The sequence below is a fragment of the Salvelinus alpinus genome, chromosome 5 (assembly GCF_045679555.1).
Source record: "Salvelinus alpinus chromosome 5, SLU_Salpinus.1, whole genome shotgun sequence".
In the NCBI taxonomy this organism is placed as follows: domain Eukaryota; kingdom Metazoa; phylum Chordata; class Actinopteri; order Salmoniformes; family Salmonidae; genus Salvelinus; species Salvelinus alpinus.
In genome coordinates, this window is record NC_092090.1 from 34008280 (window position 1) to 34024479 (window position 16200).

Sequence of the window (16200 nt, forward strand, 5' to 3'; positions counted from 1 at the left end):
GGCCTGCCACCTTGTCCTCTCCCCCAGGGCAAGGCAGAATGACACATTTTCATGACAACTACACATGTGCACACAGTGAAATAGGATTACTGGAATAAAAACACTCCCCCCTCTCCTCTCTCCCCCTCCCTCTTTCTCTCTCTCTCACTCTCTCTCTCCCTCTTTCTCCCTCTCTCTCACCCTCCCTCCCTCCTCTCTCTCTCTCTCTCTCATTCTCATTCCTCCCCTATCATCATTTATGCTATTTTTGTCCGTACAAATTCCCCTACCTCTCTGCATCGCTCTCCTCCCAATCTAGCTGTATGTTCTCTTTGTCTGTACACATCCCTTTCTATTCCAGCATCTCTCCCTCTATCTTTCTCTCTAATGCTGATGAATGCACACATTATCCCTGTACAGAAATGAAAGACAGAAAAGAATAAGGAGGGCAAATGGTGAAGCGCTAATGATGTGCTGTACTATACCTGCAGTAGTCATTATCTAAAGTGGCAGTAGATAAAAGAGCTGAGGCTTGACCAAGATGTTACTTAGTCAAGTAGAGTTCCACAGAGCTTTGTTTCTGTCAGTGACTAACATGGTGCATGGCTTAAACTGGTACACATTTGAAGAGAGAAACTCTAACACACACACGCAAACACTAACACAGATACACACACACATTCACAAGCACCCCCCCCCCCCCCCCCCCGCTCCATTCCCCAGTGGTTTCAGTAATTAACCCCGCGCAGTGCTTATACAGGCTTATATAGTCTGTGAAGTACACATTTACATACATAATACTCGGAGCTCTGCATCGGTTCCACCCAACAAAACTGTCCTGATGCCTGATGCTTGTCTTTTAAAGCATGAGCATTAAAGTGAGAGAATGGGGCTCAGAAACGCCTGCCGCGGCTACAGTGCTCTGGCAATGCAAACAGAAAACTGGCCAGTGTATAGGCTAGGCTAGCATAGTACAGACTAGCAGCCTGCCTGCCATCCCATCCTCTAATTGACAGCTATAGCAAGGATCATTAGCGCCATGACGAGTCTGAAGGAGACACGAAAGTGGCTTCATTCGAGACACTGACCTGTAGTCAGGCACCATGCAGCAGCAACGGACCGATCGACGACAACACCACAGCACCTGACAAACACAGGCCACTGCTAAATATAGACCTGCGAATTAGGGCTGCCTCTGTGTACATTTACTTCTATCTTAATTATAAGGCTCACACAGAGACGAGGGCAGTATAACCCCATATTGGGCAGGATCTGAAGCGGTCTAGGAGGTAATTTGAGAGAGACTTTTCAATCTCATTTTGACCATTTACATGGCACAGAACATGAAGGCACTGGTATAGTTTCTAATTAGCTAACACACAATGATACTTCTAAGGACTGGATAGCCATAAAAATGATAATTTCAATCAACCTTGAGGACAACATTTTACTTTTTCAACTAGCTATATAAAATAATAGAAAAATCCCATTTCCCCAAATATAGATTATTTTAATTAGACCAGGAGCCACCCAGCAGTACGATCAGATCAAATCTGTTGCTTCCCTCCAAGTCTCCCCTGTGCAACCAGCACACCATCACACAAACTGAGCCAATCGTTCAACCAAGCACAGCGGCTTTCACAACACAGCTGAGGGGTGGTGGTGATGGTGGTGGCCATGATCCTGCTCAAAAACAAAGCTGCTCCGTCAGGTGAAATAGGTCAGGTAGCCATTTTCTCCTGGGAGGGAGATAGACTCTCTCACACTGCCTCTCCTCTCCTCCACCGGTAGCCTAGCGAGTGTGTCAGTGTGTGAGCCGCTGCTCTGGGGTCTAATTAATGCAGCACACTGTGCACCCATATGGCTACATGTGATTAAACAGATCGAAAAGAGAAGAGAGAGAGTTAACCACATGGGTCCCCATCTCCCTCTTTCTGTCCATGCAGCCAGGATTGCTGCGTTAGCTTGTTTTCTCTCTCTCTCTCTCTCTCTCTCTCTCTCTCTCTCTCTCTCTCTCTCTCTCTCTCTCTCTCTCTCTCTCTCTCTCTCTCTCTCTCTCTCTCTCTCTCTCTCTCTCTCATGGGGCTAAGACAGTGATTCGACCTTGACACAAAGGAGTTTGATTAGACCCAGGGAAATCAATACTGAAAATGTTCAAGTCAGTCAAACATACAATTAATTATATATTTTGTCATGTCATTATGCCCAAGCTATTTTTCATCTCCAAGGCCAAAGCAAGGTAAATATGTATTTGTCTTTTCCTGTGGGGACAAAGGCTGCATGCGTCTCTCAGCCAGCTGAGCAGGCTGGGGCTCCGTCTCTATCTCCCAGCTATTACTGGTGCCATGGCTGCTGGCTTTCTCTCTGTGTGCATGTGTTTGATTAGGGAGGGGCTCCCTGGGCTCACGGATGGGTGCTTTTGGAGATGTCATTTCTCTTCCTCCTCCTCCTCCTCCTCCCCTCCCAGCTTCCCTCTCTCTCTCTCCCCTCTTTGTCCTGCTTCACACATCTCAGGCATCAGGCGCTCTGGGGATGCGACATCTCTGCCTGCCTGCCTGTCCAATGAAAGCAGCTCCCCTTCCTTCCTTCCTTCCTTCCTTCCTTCCTTCCTTCCTTCCTTCCTTCCTTCCTTCCTTCCTTCCTTCCTTCCTTCCTTCCTTCCTTCCTTCCTTCCTTCCTTCCTTCCTTCCTTCCTTCCTTCCTTCCTTCCTTCCTTCCTTCCTTCCTTCCTTCCTTCCTTCCTTCCTTCCTTCCTCCCTCCCTCCCTCCCTCCCTCCCTTCCTTCCTTCCTTCCTTCCTTTCCTTTTCTTTCTTTCTTCAGGGGCTGATGTGTGTGTACTATATGTGTGTGGAGGAGAGGGAGAGGGAGAGGGAGAGGGAGAGGGAGAGGGAGAGGGAGAGGGAGAAATATATGGAGAGGGAGGGAGGGAGAGAGAAAGAGATAAGTGCATGTGTCAGAGATATGATTCCATATCTGTGCATGTGAGACATTCACTCACTGCCACTGAAAAGGTCACCATATTTATTTCCGGCAAATACATAGAAATGTGTTATAGGGGCAGCCATTTTACTCCTTCATAGCAATTCCCCCTGCACGGTCTGCAATTACACCAGTCCTCCTTTCTGGGGAGAAGCAGTCACTCCATTAATGCGTTCAGTGCCACGTCTCCTGTGGCCTCCCAAAGTTAATGCATACATCCTCCATCACACACGACACAATGTGAGCTAGCACTGAAATCCTGTATGACTCCACCATGACCAAAGGGAAGACATGTCAGTCCAGCACCATCCGAAGGGGATGGGAAGGGTAGCAGTCAAAATGACTGTAAATCCTCTATGCTTAGTATGAGGCCGTTCCAGAATTTTCAAAACACCACCCCTACAATTAGAAAAATACACAAAAATACACACAAAGACAAACAGAGGACCCACTCTAAAACCAGAGGAGCTGACAAGATGGTTTTGATTATTTGCGATGTGTGAGGAGGTACGTTTCCCCCTTCACAGTCACCTGGGAAGAGTGTTACGGCTGGGAAATCTGGAAGCAGTAAAAAAAGCAGAAAACTTCAGAGGGAGGCGGGCATGAAAGTTGGCTGGTCTGACCTGTGACCCCGTTCTCTCTCAACTGCTCCCTTTGAGCTGCTAAAAGGCGTGCGTTGTGAGAATCCAAAAGACAGCTGCGCCCCCCTTTCTTGAAGCGCTCTTGGGGAGTGCAGAGGTCCCCCTCTCTCAGTTCGGGCCTAAATGATGTGGGGTCAGGGGGGGCTGGTTGACCCCCAGTGGAGGTGGTCCGGCCGTGGCCGGGGATAGAGTTTCACTGGTTTATATGGCCAGTCTGGGCCACTCTGCTCAGCTCTGTGCTGTTATGTGGTTGAGGGGCCATCCATCCTGCCTTTGAACACAGCTCCCTTTTTTCTCTGATTTACTATCGCAAGAGATAATGAAGAAACCAGCGCCGCAGGGCTCTCTCTCATACACTCTCTCTCACACACACTCTCTCTCACACACACTCTCATACACTCTCTCTCACACACATTCTCTCTCACACACACTCTCTCTCTCACACACACTCTCTCACACACTCTCTCTCTCACACACACACTCTCTCACACACTCTCTCTCACACACACTCTCTCTCATACACTCTCTCACACACACTCTCTCTCATACACTCTCTCTCACACACACTCTCATACACTCTCTCTCACACACACTCACACACTCTCTCGCACACACACTCTCTCTCACACACACTCTCTCTCACACACACTCTCTCTCATACACTCTCTCTCACACACACTCTCATACACTCTCTCTCACACACACTCACACACTCTCTCTCACACACACTCTCTCTCACACACACTCTCTCTCACACACACTCTCTCTCACACACTCTCTCTCACACACACTCACACACTCTCTCTCACACACACTCTCATACACTCTCTCACACACTCTCTCACACACACTCTCTCTCACACACACTCTCTCACACACTCTCGCTCACACACACTTACAGTTACACACACACAGATTCACATACACACCACACACAGTCACCTGTATGCAAGCACACACACACACACTTACACATACACACCACACACAGATACACACATACACGTACACACCACACAGATACATGTAAACGCCACACAGATACATACACACTGCACACAGATACACATACACAACACAGACACACACATATACAATGTCATCATCACAGGAGGCTGCTGAGGGGAGAACGGCCATAATAATGGCTGGAACGGAGCAGATGGAATGGCATCAAACACCTGGAAACCATGTATTTGATGTATTTGAAACCATTCCACCAATTCCGCTCCAGCCATTACAACGAGCCCATCCTCCCCAATGAAGGTGACACCAGCCTCCTGTGACTGCAACATATACGACAGTCACATGTGTGTGTGTGTATGTGTGTGTGTGTGTGTGTGCTGCATGGACAAGTTAATCTCATACCTCATATCTCTAGTTGAAACAATGGCGTAGTTTCAAGGTTACAATCAAATGCACTAAGATCAATGTTATTCATAGTGCTGTTATTGATCTCATGCATCGGGGAGCGAGGCAGAGTCAGGGTGCCTCAGATTACAGGGGCATTCACATGCATTTCATACTGTACTATACCCAGGGGGGCCCACTGAGCCAGCCCATACTGACAAACAGGACTGTTAATGTCATTACTGGGACAGCGTGGCAGTGTGAGACTGCACTGTGGGGCTTAGGGAACATACATGTACATACACACAAATAGCAGACCACTTTAGACTAATATAGTGTACACACTAGCGATGGGGGAAAAAATCTATGTAGTTACATATCTGGACCTTATTTTTGACGATATATCGTATCGTTTTGACAATACATATAGAATCGTGAGAATCGCAATACATACCGTATCGGCACCTAAGTATCATGATAATATGGTATTGTGAGGTCCCTGGCTATTCCCAGCCCTAGTACACACAGTTACTGCCACGTGAAGACGTACATGTTTTACCAAAGTAAATAACGACACACACTTTTTACTGGTCATCCATGGCTTAACCGGATACATTATGGATATCCCCTTGGTACTGAAAAGTAAGGGATTCTAAAAGTTTAGGATTACGGTAACAATATGTTCCGATTCAGAATTTAGAATTAGGATTAAGGAGTGGAGTGTAAAGAAGGTGTTGAATTAGATAGAGAGGTTTTGGTGCTGGTTTTCTCTCCAGGATTTACATTTAAGCAAGTGAACTGGATGATGAAACTAGTATTGAAACAGGCTTCAGAATATAATTCACAGCCCAAATAAGCGAGATGCAGAGAGAGTTTGATTTAGATTCCTAGTCTTTCTTAAAGCCTGACTATCTTGGATTGGCGGTGGTTCGAAATCCGTCAGCATTTCCCATCGACAGAACAACCAGTATCCTGTTCAATAGTCCCAGACTTCACCTGCAGCCTTAACGTGGTAAACACTGCACATGGCATGTTGTGCAGTACCAAGGACACAATCTGCATACGGTAATGAGTGTATTATAAACCAACGACATGAATGGGGTTCATCATGGTAGAATGTGAGGCATTGTAGGATGCAGCTTCGATGTACTGTAAGGCTACTGTAGGGTTAACCTTGTGTTTCCTTTTTCTGCTATGCCTTATTTAACCTGATGTGTCATGAGCGTGAATGTGCTTTTGATGAAGGCCGTCAATTTCTTAATTATAATATGTGAGACAAATGTGAAGATAATTGTGTCGCCAAAACAACCACGCGCCCATGCACACACATCCATGCACACACATCCATGCACACACATCCACACGCAGAGTAAGAGACACTTCACACCTGTCATTTTAATTACTAGAGCTAGTTTATTAACATTGCTGTTGTCGTCTTTTGCCTTTAATCAGCGTGGCACAATGACTTCTAAAACAATACAAACCACTAAAAAATATCTAGTCTGTCTTTATACACATATACACATACATACAGTATTATACATATGTATACACATGTGAATCACGACCAACCATCACGACCAACTACAGATACTGTATCATAGAGAACACACATTTGTGGACACATAAAAGTGATCCCTGATGGGAAAAATGATCTAAAATCTCTTAAAATCATTTCATATTGACCTGAATTTGATTGTGGGATACTTGGGCAGGCAGAGGCACTGACCTCAGCAGACATATAGACAGACAGATAGACAGACAGACATATATACAGACAGACATACAGACATACAGACATATAGACAGACATACAGACAGACAGACAGATAGACAGACAGACATACATACATACAGACAGACATACATACAGACAGACATACATACAGACAGACATATAGACATACAGACATATAGACAGACATACATACAGACAGACATATAGACATACAGACATATAGACAGACATACATACAGACAGACATATAGACAGACAGACAGACAGACATATAGACAGACAGACGTATAGACCGACAGACAGACAGATGTGACTGAACAGCTCCCCACAGACAATATGCAGCTGATTATACTATACTGTACAGGTTTGTGCTCTCTTAGTTCCTTCTCCATAGCCTGGCTATTCTCATCACACCAGCTCTGTCCCTATATCAAACCCAACACAAGCACTAAAAACCAAGGCGCCTTTCCCCCCCATTAAAAGTACAGTGAGGCTATAGAAACTGGCTGGGCACTGTATTTGGCATTTGGTTTAGGTTAGCACCCTGGCAGCGATACCATAACCCAATGGCATGGTAGTAGCAGTAGCAACAATGACTTTGACAGTCACACGCATAATAACTGTATGAGAAAGCCTTTTCCTCTTGCCCTGTGCGATGTACCTGGTGGCTTCTACAGGAAGTGACAAGACTCTGCAGAGAATGCCACAGGTTTTGTGAGGAAGTGAGGAGGGATACAGTCAGTATTGTCAACCAAACTGGGTAAGAGGAGATCAAATATGACAATAATACCACCTGTGTAAGCTCAACTGTAGCTACAATAAGTTTACCTGGAGATACAAGCAGCTCTTGTATCCCTGCTGATGCAGTAATAACGCAGGTCTGTATTGTAGATTACAGCGCTACAGCTGTGCATACGTTGTGTGTATTTCCATAAACGCATGCTTCTCTAAGCACAGCTTTAACATGAAAACATGTTAATAAACGTTTGTACGGAAAGGTTCACGCTTTATTGTCTCCACTGTTCAATGATCATGAACTCGATTTTACGGTTTGACTGTGAATCAATTACATCTCTTAGTGGTGGAAAGTGATCAAACAAGACAAAGTGAGCTATAATAACAGGTAAGAGTGTCATGACGATATGAAGATGATCAACAAGCAGTCAAGATTATATATAACAATGTCTTTCTGAGTAGAAACAGTTGTAGCAAATACACACTATCAAATATGTAGACCAACGGTGTGGAATAGAAACATCAATAGCACCATGTTAAGATGACAATATTTTCCCTATTCCAATGGCTAACTGTCACAGTGTTACCATCACAAATCCAATAATGATAAACTAACACTTTAGCAGTCTGCTAAAACAGCACATTTGCGAATAGCTGAGAAAGATATGGTTTTTTAAAAAAAAAAGATTTTTCTCTGTAGCCATGCTTAAATACATTGGATTTAACTTGTTTCTCGACGGAGGTACAAATATACTATGGATCTCAAACATGCTTTAAGTTACAATTCCATTAATTCACCATTAAATGACAAGAATTCAAATGATTTGAAAATCTTCAAATCGGCATTATCTGACATGTACAGTCATTGAGTTCTTGGGAGAATATCTGAGAGATAATAGCATCAGGAATGTAATCAATTTACAATCAAAAGTATAGTAATTTGGTGCCACAGTGATCAATACAACGCATATGAACAGATCAATACATCTGAACCGTATAGTGTTACAGCATAACAAAAAGGCCAATCTCTCAACAGTGCTTGTTTGTTGGTTACACCGTCAGACATGTCAACAATGAGATATTGCTGTAACCGTTTTCGCTAAGTTCCTACAATATGTAGCTAGCTTTCTCCTATTTCTACAATATGAACAAAAATGTGGAATACATGGACAGACTTGGACATGTATCTCATGTAACTTCAACACCACACCATATTTCATGGACATGTTGTAACAAATCTTACTAAGATACTAACTCATGCCCAATCCAGTTTGGGGGGAGGGTTACCTTCTTTGTTTTAAGACATCAGGCCAGTATGGCATACCGTGACTACCTACTCCTACAGTAACATGATCTAAAATTCAAACAATCACTTCTACAAGATTGTGCAAGTGTCTATATTAGTCTTGGTAGATACTTGACTATTTCCTTTGTGGCCACTGGTCAGCAACTGCCAGTTAAGAGAGTTCCTAACTTGTTAGGAGTCCTAATTAGCATGTATAGCATCTGCAAAAATAGAAGGGGAAAAAAACTGGAAAATAACATGGCCACCAGTAGTTTCAGAGTTTCCCCTTGCCTTCCATGGCTGGGGTAGAGAACAGAGAAAACGGTTGAACATTTAATCCCTTTCATGAAGAGGCTTAAAAAGCTGAAATGGTAACATTATTGTCACACAGAAAAAAATGTTTGTTTTACAGAGTCCCAGTTTGATGTTTTTCCTCTCCAGTTCTCAATAGGCTTGTGTTGCCAGAGATAAACCAGCTAATGTCTCTCCCCTGATTCTCTCTGGGGAGAGCTGGGGCACTGGGGTAATTCTGACAAACACTCCTTTCTTTACAAAGTTGTGTGTGTGTGTCGCTGGTGTGTGTGTGTGTGTAGGGAGAGGTGGCATTACAGAGAGGGGCAAGGAAGAGAGACAAAAGGAGACAAAACCGTACTAAGAAGAGCGGTTGTGAACTTCATTCATGAATCCCTATATACGTGGCTCACTGAGGCTACACATCTTCATGCATGGAGGATTACCATTATCTGCTCAGTATGTGTGAAAGTGGAGAGATTATCTCCTTGATTATTTGCCTAGTCGATAAACAAAAAAAGGCAGTCCCTCCCCCTAAACTGGTTGAATAGGGCACAGTCAGAGCACTGTGAGAGGAAGATTGTACTAAATGACATGGACTCTCATAGTGGAGCGCCCAGTCCATGTTCCGCTGTGACGAATACAACATAAGGATTAGATAGACGTTCCCTGAGCACAGTCAGCCCACTCTCTCTTTGTCCAGAGAAACAAACTCAGCGGATGGGAATCTCACGAGAGGAAGAAGCAGGGCTGAGAATAGATAGCGGGAGAATCTCATCTCACCAGCCAATGGAGTGGTAATAAGTCAGAATAGACTAGAGCAGCTTCAGCAGTTGATCACAGAGGGCAGCTCTTAACATTGATCTATAGGAGTGTAAAGCACTGGGAGAATCATGATCATATCAATCATGTAAACATGACGCCCCATTTTCAGCTCGGCATTCTGGGTGAAGGGTAAATAAGTTGTGCACTGTATGGCACTAAAACCTGTCAAATCAGGGATGAGATGTGGGCAATTTCCAGCATCGGAAATTAACCGTAAATTATTAAGAAAAAGTACCTCTGGTTTCTCTGGAGAGACCCCTCACAAACATCTATTACGTTTTTAAAGAAGCACTAGAGAGAACATTACATCAACAGTTCATAAATACACGTGTAACATTGAGGCATTTCTTTCCGCTAGTTTGACAACTATCATTACTGTTCACTAAGACTTGCCATGTAAATCTACCATCATGTACAATGAAAATACAAGCAATGAGTACACGCGAGACAACAAAAGAAATGCACGGTGAAGAAACAAACAAACACAAAGTACAGAATTACTGCAGATGAGTTCTGGTTCCACGTTTTCAGCAATAATGCAAAGCATTAACAACAACGACTTCTACTGCATCGTACAATAAAAACCCTCTGTTGGAGGAGCCCCCACTGACGCGTCTCTCTGGAATGTAATGTGCATTATAACTGTACAATAGATAGTCTAATAGAAACACAACCCGGCTTTAACACAGACATCCCATTTATTTAACCAGTCCGTTTCAGGCTAGTGTAGTTACCATATCAAATCTAGAATGGACCAAGCACCGGACACACTTCCTCTAATCAGCCAACTACAAAGGGATGAGAGCACTGGCTGCTCTAAACGATCTAACTCAAACATATTGGACCAACAAATTACTACAATTCAATCGATTACTACAGTCTAGGAAGGTAGGAATAGGTGTGTGCCTTTACAGGAGATGTTTTATATCAAGGGTACAGTATTTCATATCTAATGGCGTTACTCCATTTATTGACACAATTTGAGTATGATAACTGCAGGAATCCCTTGCAATAAATCAGGGGTGAGAACTGGTGACTGTTCATAATCTGTATTTACAAACACCTGTTGCTGCAGATCATCATGCACATCATCTGTGAGGAGGGTTCTGGGAGAAAAGCAGTAGTAGCCATACTACAGTTTATACTGAGTAGCTATACTACAGTTTATACTGAGTAGCCGTACTACAGTTTATACTGAGTAGCCATACTACAGTTTGTAGTGAGTAGCCATACTACAGTTTATACTGAGTAGCCATACTACAGTTTGTAGTGAGTAGCTGTACTACAGTTTTTACTGAGTAGCTGTACTACAGTTTTTACTGAGTAGCTGTACTACAGTTTATACTGAGTTACTATACTACAGTTTGTAGTGAGTAGCTGTACTACAGTTTATACTGAGTAGCTGTACTACAGTTTATACTGAGTAGCTATACTACAGTTTGTAGTGAGTAGCTATACTACAGTTTGTAGTGAGTAGCTGTACTACAGTTTGTAGTGAGTAGCCGTACTACAGTTTATACTGAGTAGCTATACTACAGTTTGTAGTGAGTAGCTATACTACAGTTTGTAGTGAGTAGCTGTACTAGTTTGTAGTGTGTAGCTATACTACAGTTTGTAGTGAGTAGCTGTACTACAGTTTATACTGAGTAGCCGTACTACAGTTTATACTGAGTAGCTGTACTACAGTTTATACTGAGTAGCTGTACTACAGTTTAAACTGAGTAGCTATACTACAGTTTATACTGAGTATCTATACTACAGTTTGCAGTGAGTAGCTGTACTACAGTTTGTAGTGAGTAGCTATACTACAGTTTGCAGTGAGTAGCTGTACTACAGTTTGCAGTGAGTAGCTATACTACAGTTTGTAGTGAGTAGCTATACTACAGTTTGTAGTGAGTAGCTATACTACAGTTTATAGTGAGTAGCTGTACTACAGTTTATACTGAGTAGCTATACTACAGTTTATACTGAGTAGCCATACTACAGTTTGTAGTGAGTAGCTATACTACAGTTTATAGTGAGTAGCTGTACTACAGTTTATACTGAGTAGCTATACTACAGTTTATACTGAGTAGCCATACTACAGTTTGTAGTGAGTAGCTATACTACAGTTTATAGTGAGTAGCTGTACTACAGTTTATACTGAGTAGCTATACTACAGTTTATACTGAGTAGCCGTACTACAGTTTATACTGAGTAGCTGTACTACAGTTTATACTGAGTAGCTGTACTACAGTTTAAACTGAGTAGCTATACTACAGTTTATACTGAGTATCTATACTACAGTTTGCAGTGAGTAGCTGTACTACAGTTTGTAGTGAGTAGCTATACTACAGTTTGTAGTGAGTAGCTGTACTACAGTTTGCAGTGAGTAGCTATACTACAGTTTGCAGTGAGCAGCTGTACTACAGTTTGCAGTGAGTAGCTGTACTACAGTTTGTAGTGAGTAGCTGTACTACAGTTTATACTGAGTAGCTATACTACAGTTTGTAGTGAGTAGCTGTACTACAGTTTGCAGTGAGTAGCTATACTACAGTTTGCAGTGAGTAGCTATACTACAGTTTGCAGTGAGTAGCTGTACTACAGTTTGTAGTGAGTAGCTATACTAGTTTGCAGTGAGTAGCTGTACTACAGTTTGTAATGAGTAGCTATACTACAGTTTGCAGTGAGTAGCTATACTACAGTTTGTAGTGAGTAGCTGTACTACAGTTTGTAGTGAGTAGCTGTACTACAGTTTGTAGTGAGTAGCTATACTACAGTTTGTAGTGAGTAGCTATACTACAGTTTATAGTGAGTAGCTATACTACAGTTTATAGTGAGTAGCTGTACTACAGTTTGTAGTGAGTAGCTATACTACAGTTTGTAGTGAGTAGCTGTACTACAGTTTGCAGTGAGTAGCTATACTACAGTTTGCAGTGAGTAGCTATACTACAGTTTATACTGAGTAGCTATACTACAGTTTATACTGAGTAGCTGTACTACAGTTTGCAGTGAGTAGCTATACTACAGTTTGCAGTGAGTAGCTATACTACAGTTTGCAGTGAGCAGCTGTACTACAGTTTGCAGTGAGTAGCTGTACTACAGTTTGTAGTGAGTAGCTGTACTACAGTTTGCAGTGAGTAGCTATACTACAGTTTGCAGTGAGCAGCTGTACTACAGTTTGTAGTGAGTAGCTGTACTACAGTTTGCAGTGAGTAGCTGTACTACAGTTTGCAGTGAGTAGCTGTACTACAGTTTGTAGTGAGTAGCTGTACTACAGTTTGCAGTGAGTAGCTGTACTACAGTTTGTAGTGAGTAGCTGTACTACAGTTTGCAGTGAGTAGCTGTACTACAGTTTGCAGTGAGTAGCTGTACTACAGTTTGTAGTGAGTAGCTGTACTACAGTTTGCAGTGAGTAGCTGTACAACAGTTTGTAGTGAGTAGCTGTACTACAGTTTGCAGTGAGTGCTTGATGTCCTCGTTTATTAGTCCATAACAGACACATGTTCAAAGACATTCAAGTCTGAGTGGAAAAACAAAAACGTAAAAGCTTCTGATACAACAAGAATGTAATAAAAACAATTGTGATACATTCACATCCACAAAAGCTAAGCATAAAGACGAAAACAACTGTTTTTCTGTCACACAACTGCACTACCACAAGGCCCTGAAGACATCCTCCCTTCCCTAGGAGTGTGTGTGTCATTACGTTTGTGTGTGTGTGTGTGTGTGGAGTGTGTGTGGTGTATATTTATGCACATATAGAAGTGTGAGAGGGAGCAACCTGAGAGCAGGCCTGTCGTGTCGGGGTTGAGGTAGGTACCAGAGTAATACTGCTTTAGGCCATTACGTGACTGAGACACAGTAGAGAGCATAAGAGTTCAAATGTGATCTATCTCTACAGAAGAGAGAGCCAGGGAGAAGACAGGGGGTCAGTCGGACAGTGGCCCTAACCCAGGCTACCGTAAGAGTACTGGCCTGACTCAGGTTGGCTCTGCCTCAGGGAAGCTCCAGCTCCAGAGAGCATGGTTCTGGAGGAACAGGTGGAGCAGTGGTGTTGGTACTCCCAGATCTGACCCTGGATCAGATCCAAGTCTAATAACATCCCGTTGACTGTGTGTTTGCTCAGGAAGATGACAGCATGAGCACACTGAACTCAGACCTGTGAGTTAATACCTGTGGTCCACCTGTTAAACCATCTCCCTCTGGATTTACATGCAGCACTGTAATAAAGGTTTTCCTGAAGCACTTTCATTTGTCAGTGTGGAGGAGGGATGGAGTGAGGGATCTGGGATGGACAGGCTCGATAAGTCTGGGCTGTTCCTTTATGACAGAAGGGAATTGATTTGATTTCAGCCCTGATTAAATATAACAAAGGCGTGCACTGTGCCACAGCTTGGAGTGAGTGACAGGCAGCCCAAAAATCAGATTAGAATGACACTATTGTCAATTAAAGAGCCAATTACCTGGTATCATATCAGATACATTAACATTTGTGGTTGTCAATGCCTACAATGACATTTTGATACATTTGTGCTTAATTTTCTTAATACATCACATTCACTCGGTATCTAGCGCACACACACAAAAACACACACACACACGCAGGCAGGCAGACAAGTACGCACGCACGCACGCACACATACAGTTCCATCACGCAATCATTCATAAATACACATATAATGTATGTCTCAATCGAGTTTAAATGTAACTAAAACCTCCCCTGCCCAATGGAATATCTGCAGCAGTTCTCACACAGCAGTAAAATTGTCCTGAAATGATTAGTGGCAGTGCAGTGCATCTCTAACAGTCTTTTCCATCAACAGAAGCAACTAAGATTCAAATAAAACAAAGAGAAAATATCTCACGCAAACACGATGGAAAACGATGAAAAATGTCTTTACAAGTAGAATACATACAACAATATCATCTGTCAACTTGCATGAGGTACTGACATATCCACAAACAGCAATTGATCGACGGAGGGAAGCCAGGAGCTCCTCACAACAGAAGTACATGTTTCATTATGAGAGAACAACTACAACATCGTTATCTTGAGGTAGAACGTGGACTTCAGCGTTTTCTTGAAGTGCTTTCCGTTAGATTTTTTCTTCTTTTTTCCCCGGCTTCGACAAGCAGGAGAGCGGCGGTTCTTGACATCTGAGGTAGCGCGGCACCTGTTCTCGTGTTTTACGAACCGATCGCTCTACATGTAAAAGTAACTGAACACAAGGGGAAAAGACGGATCCCAAAAAGGTTTCCCACGTCACATTCATTCCGGCTGAGGTAGGTTTTTGTTGAATCCTAAGGTTCACAGAGCCAAGTTTAGAACCTGTATGAAGGCCGAGAACTAATAAAAAAACCATTGATATCACTGAAAATAAAAGTCCTGAGACAGAGAATATATGAAATCACTGGAAGAAGGCCTTAGTCTTCGTTGGATGCGTCTGTGGAATCCTTGCTAGGCTAAGAGTAGGCAGCAGTCATTGACATTGAAAGAAAAAGTAGAAATAAGACCAATAACTTATAACCATTTTGTGAGATAGTAGAGAAATAAAAACATATTAGACTCTGAGATAAAATGATGAGTGTATAACAAAGACATTCTGGGCATCTATTCTGTGTGCTGCCGGCAACCAGAAAATGAAGGAAGTACGAAAAAAACAAGAACACATCATTCACCTGCCAACGCTAAAACCTAGCTGTCCATCACAAAAGCGCACCAAAAACCTAGGCCAGGGACACCTCCAAGAACGAGTCCGAGATCCTATAACTTTTCCAGAGGTGACTTATTTAACTTACCAATAATACAATTATTTGCACAAAGAAAAACGAATATGAAAGGAAATACTTCGGTCGACCTGAGTGTGATACGAGTCTGAGGTGACACTGTGACCGTGTCACAGACTTGACCTTCATGCTTCTTTCAGGTCTGGTCCTGCTGGGTGACCCCGGCCACAGCCCTGTCACTGGCCCCCCGGCCCTCTGCTGGAGGCCTCTGGAACTGCGTCTCTCTGTCCTCCTCCACAAGGCTGAAGTCATCCAGCGGCAGAGTGGACAACTGGGTCTCGTTCAGCGCACAGGACACCAGGGATCTATCCAACTGGAAACACACACACAGTAATGTAGTTAAAGATGGAATGTGTAGTAGGGGAAACAGCGCCACCGTCCGCCCCACTGCCGTTGTTATTGTTTTGTTGACGAGGTGAACATTGCAGTTCAAATAGTGCTGTTCTATCGTGTGTGTAATGAGGGGAAAACTGTGTTAGTTGTTTGCAGTAACTATGCTGTGGTTGTAATATTGTTAACGGGCGTAGCAGTTTCACCAATTAACGATTCCAGCTTTAATATGGTAATATAGAAAATGGCCAATCTAATGTAAATCTAGCCCATTGCATCA

At 43.0% G+C, this 16200-nt stretch overlaps 1 protein-coding gene across 1 annotated transcript in view; it reads right to left on the reverse strand.

Annotated features, from left to right (window-relative positions):
• Nucleotides 1–6337: 6337 nt before the first annotated feature.
• The window catches only part of igdcc3 (immunoglobulin superfamily, DCC subclass, member 3), a 106364-nt gene continuing 96501 nt past the window's right edge, over nucleotides 6338–16200 (reverse strand). The window contains exon 14 of the mRNA XM_071401511.1: nucleotides 6338–15903. Within this exon, the coding sequence (XP_071257612.1) occupies nucleotides 15727–15903 (177 nt within the window). The 3' untranslated portion in view covers nucleotides 6338–15726. The remainder of the gene's footprint in view (nucleotides 15904–16200) is intronic.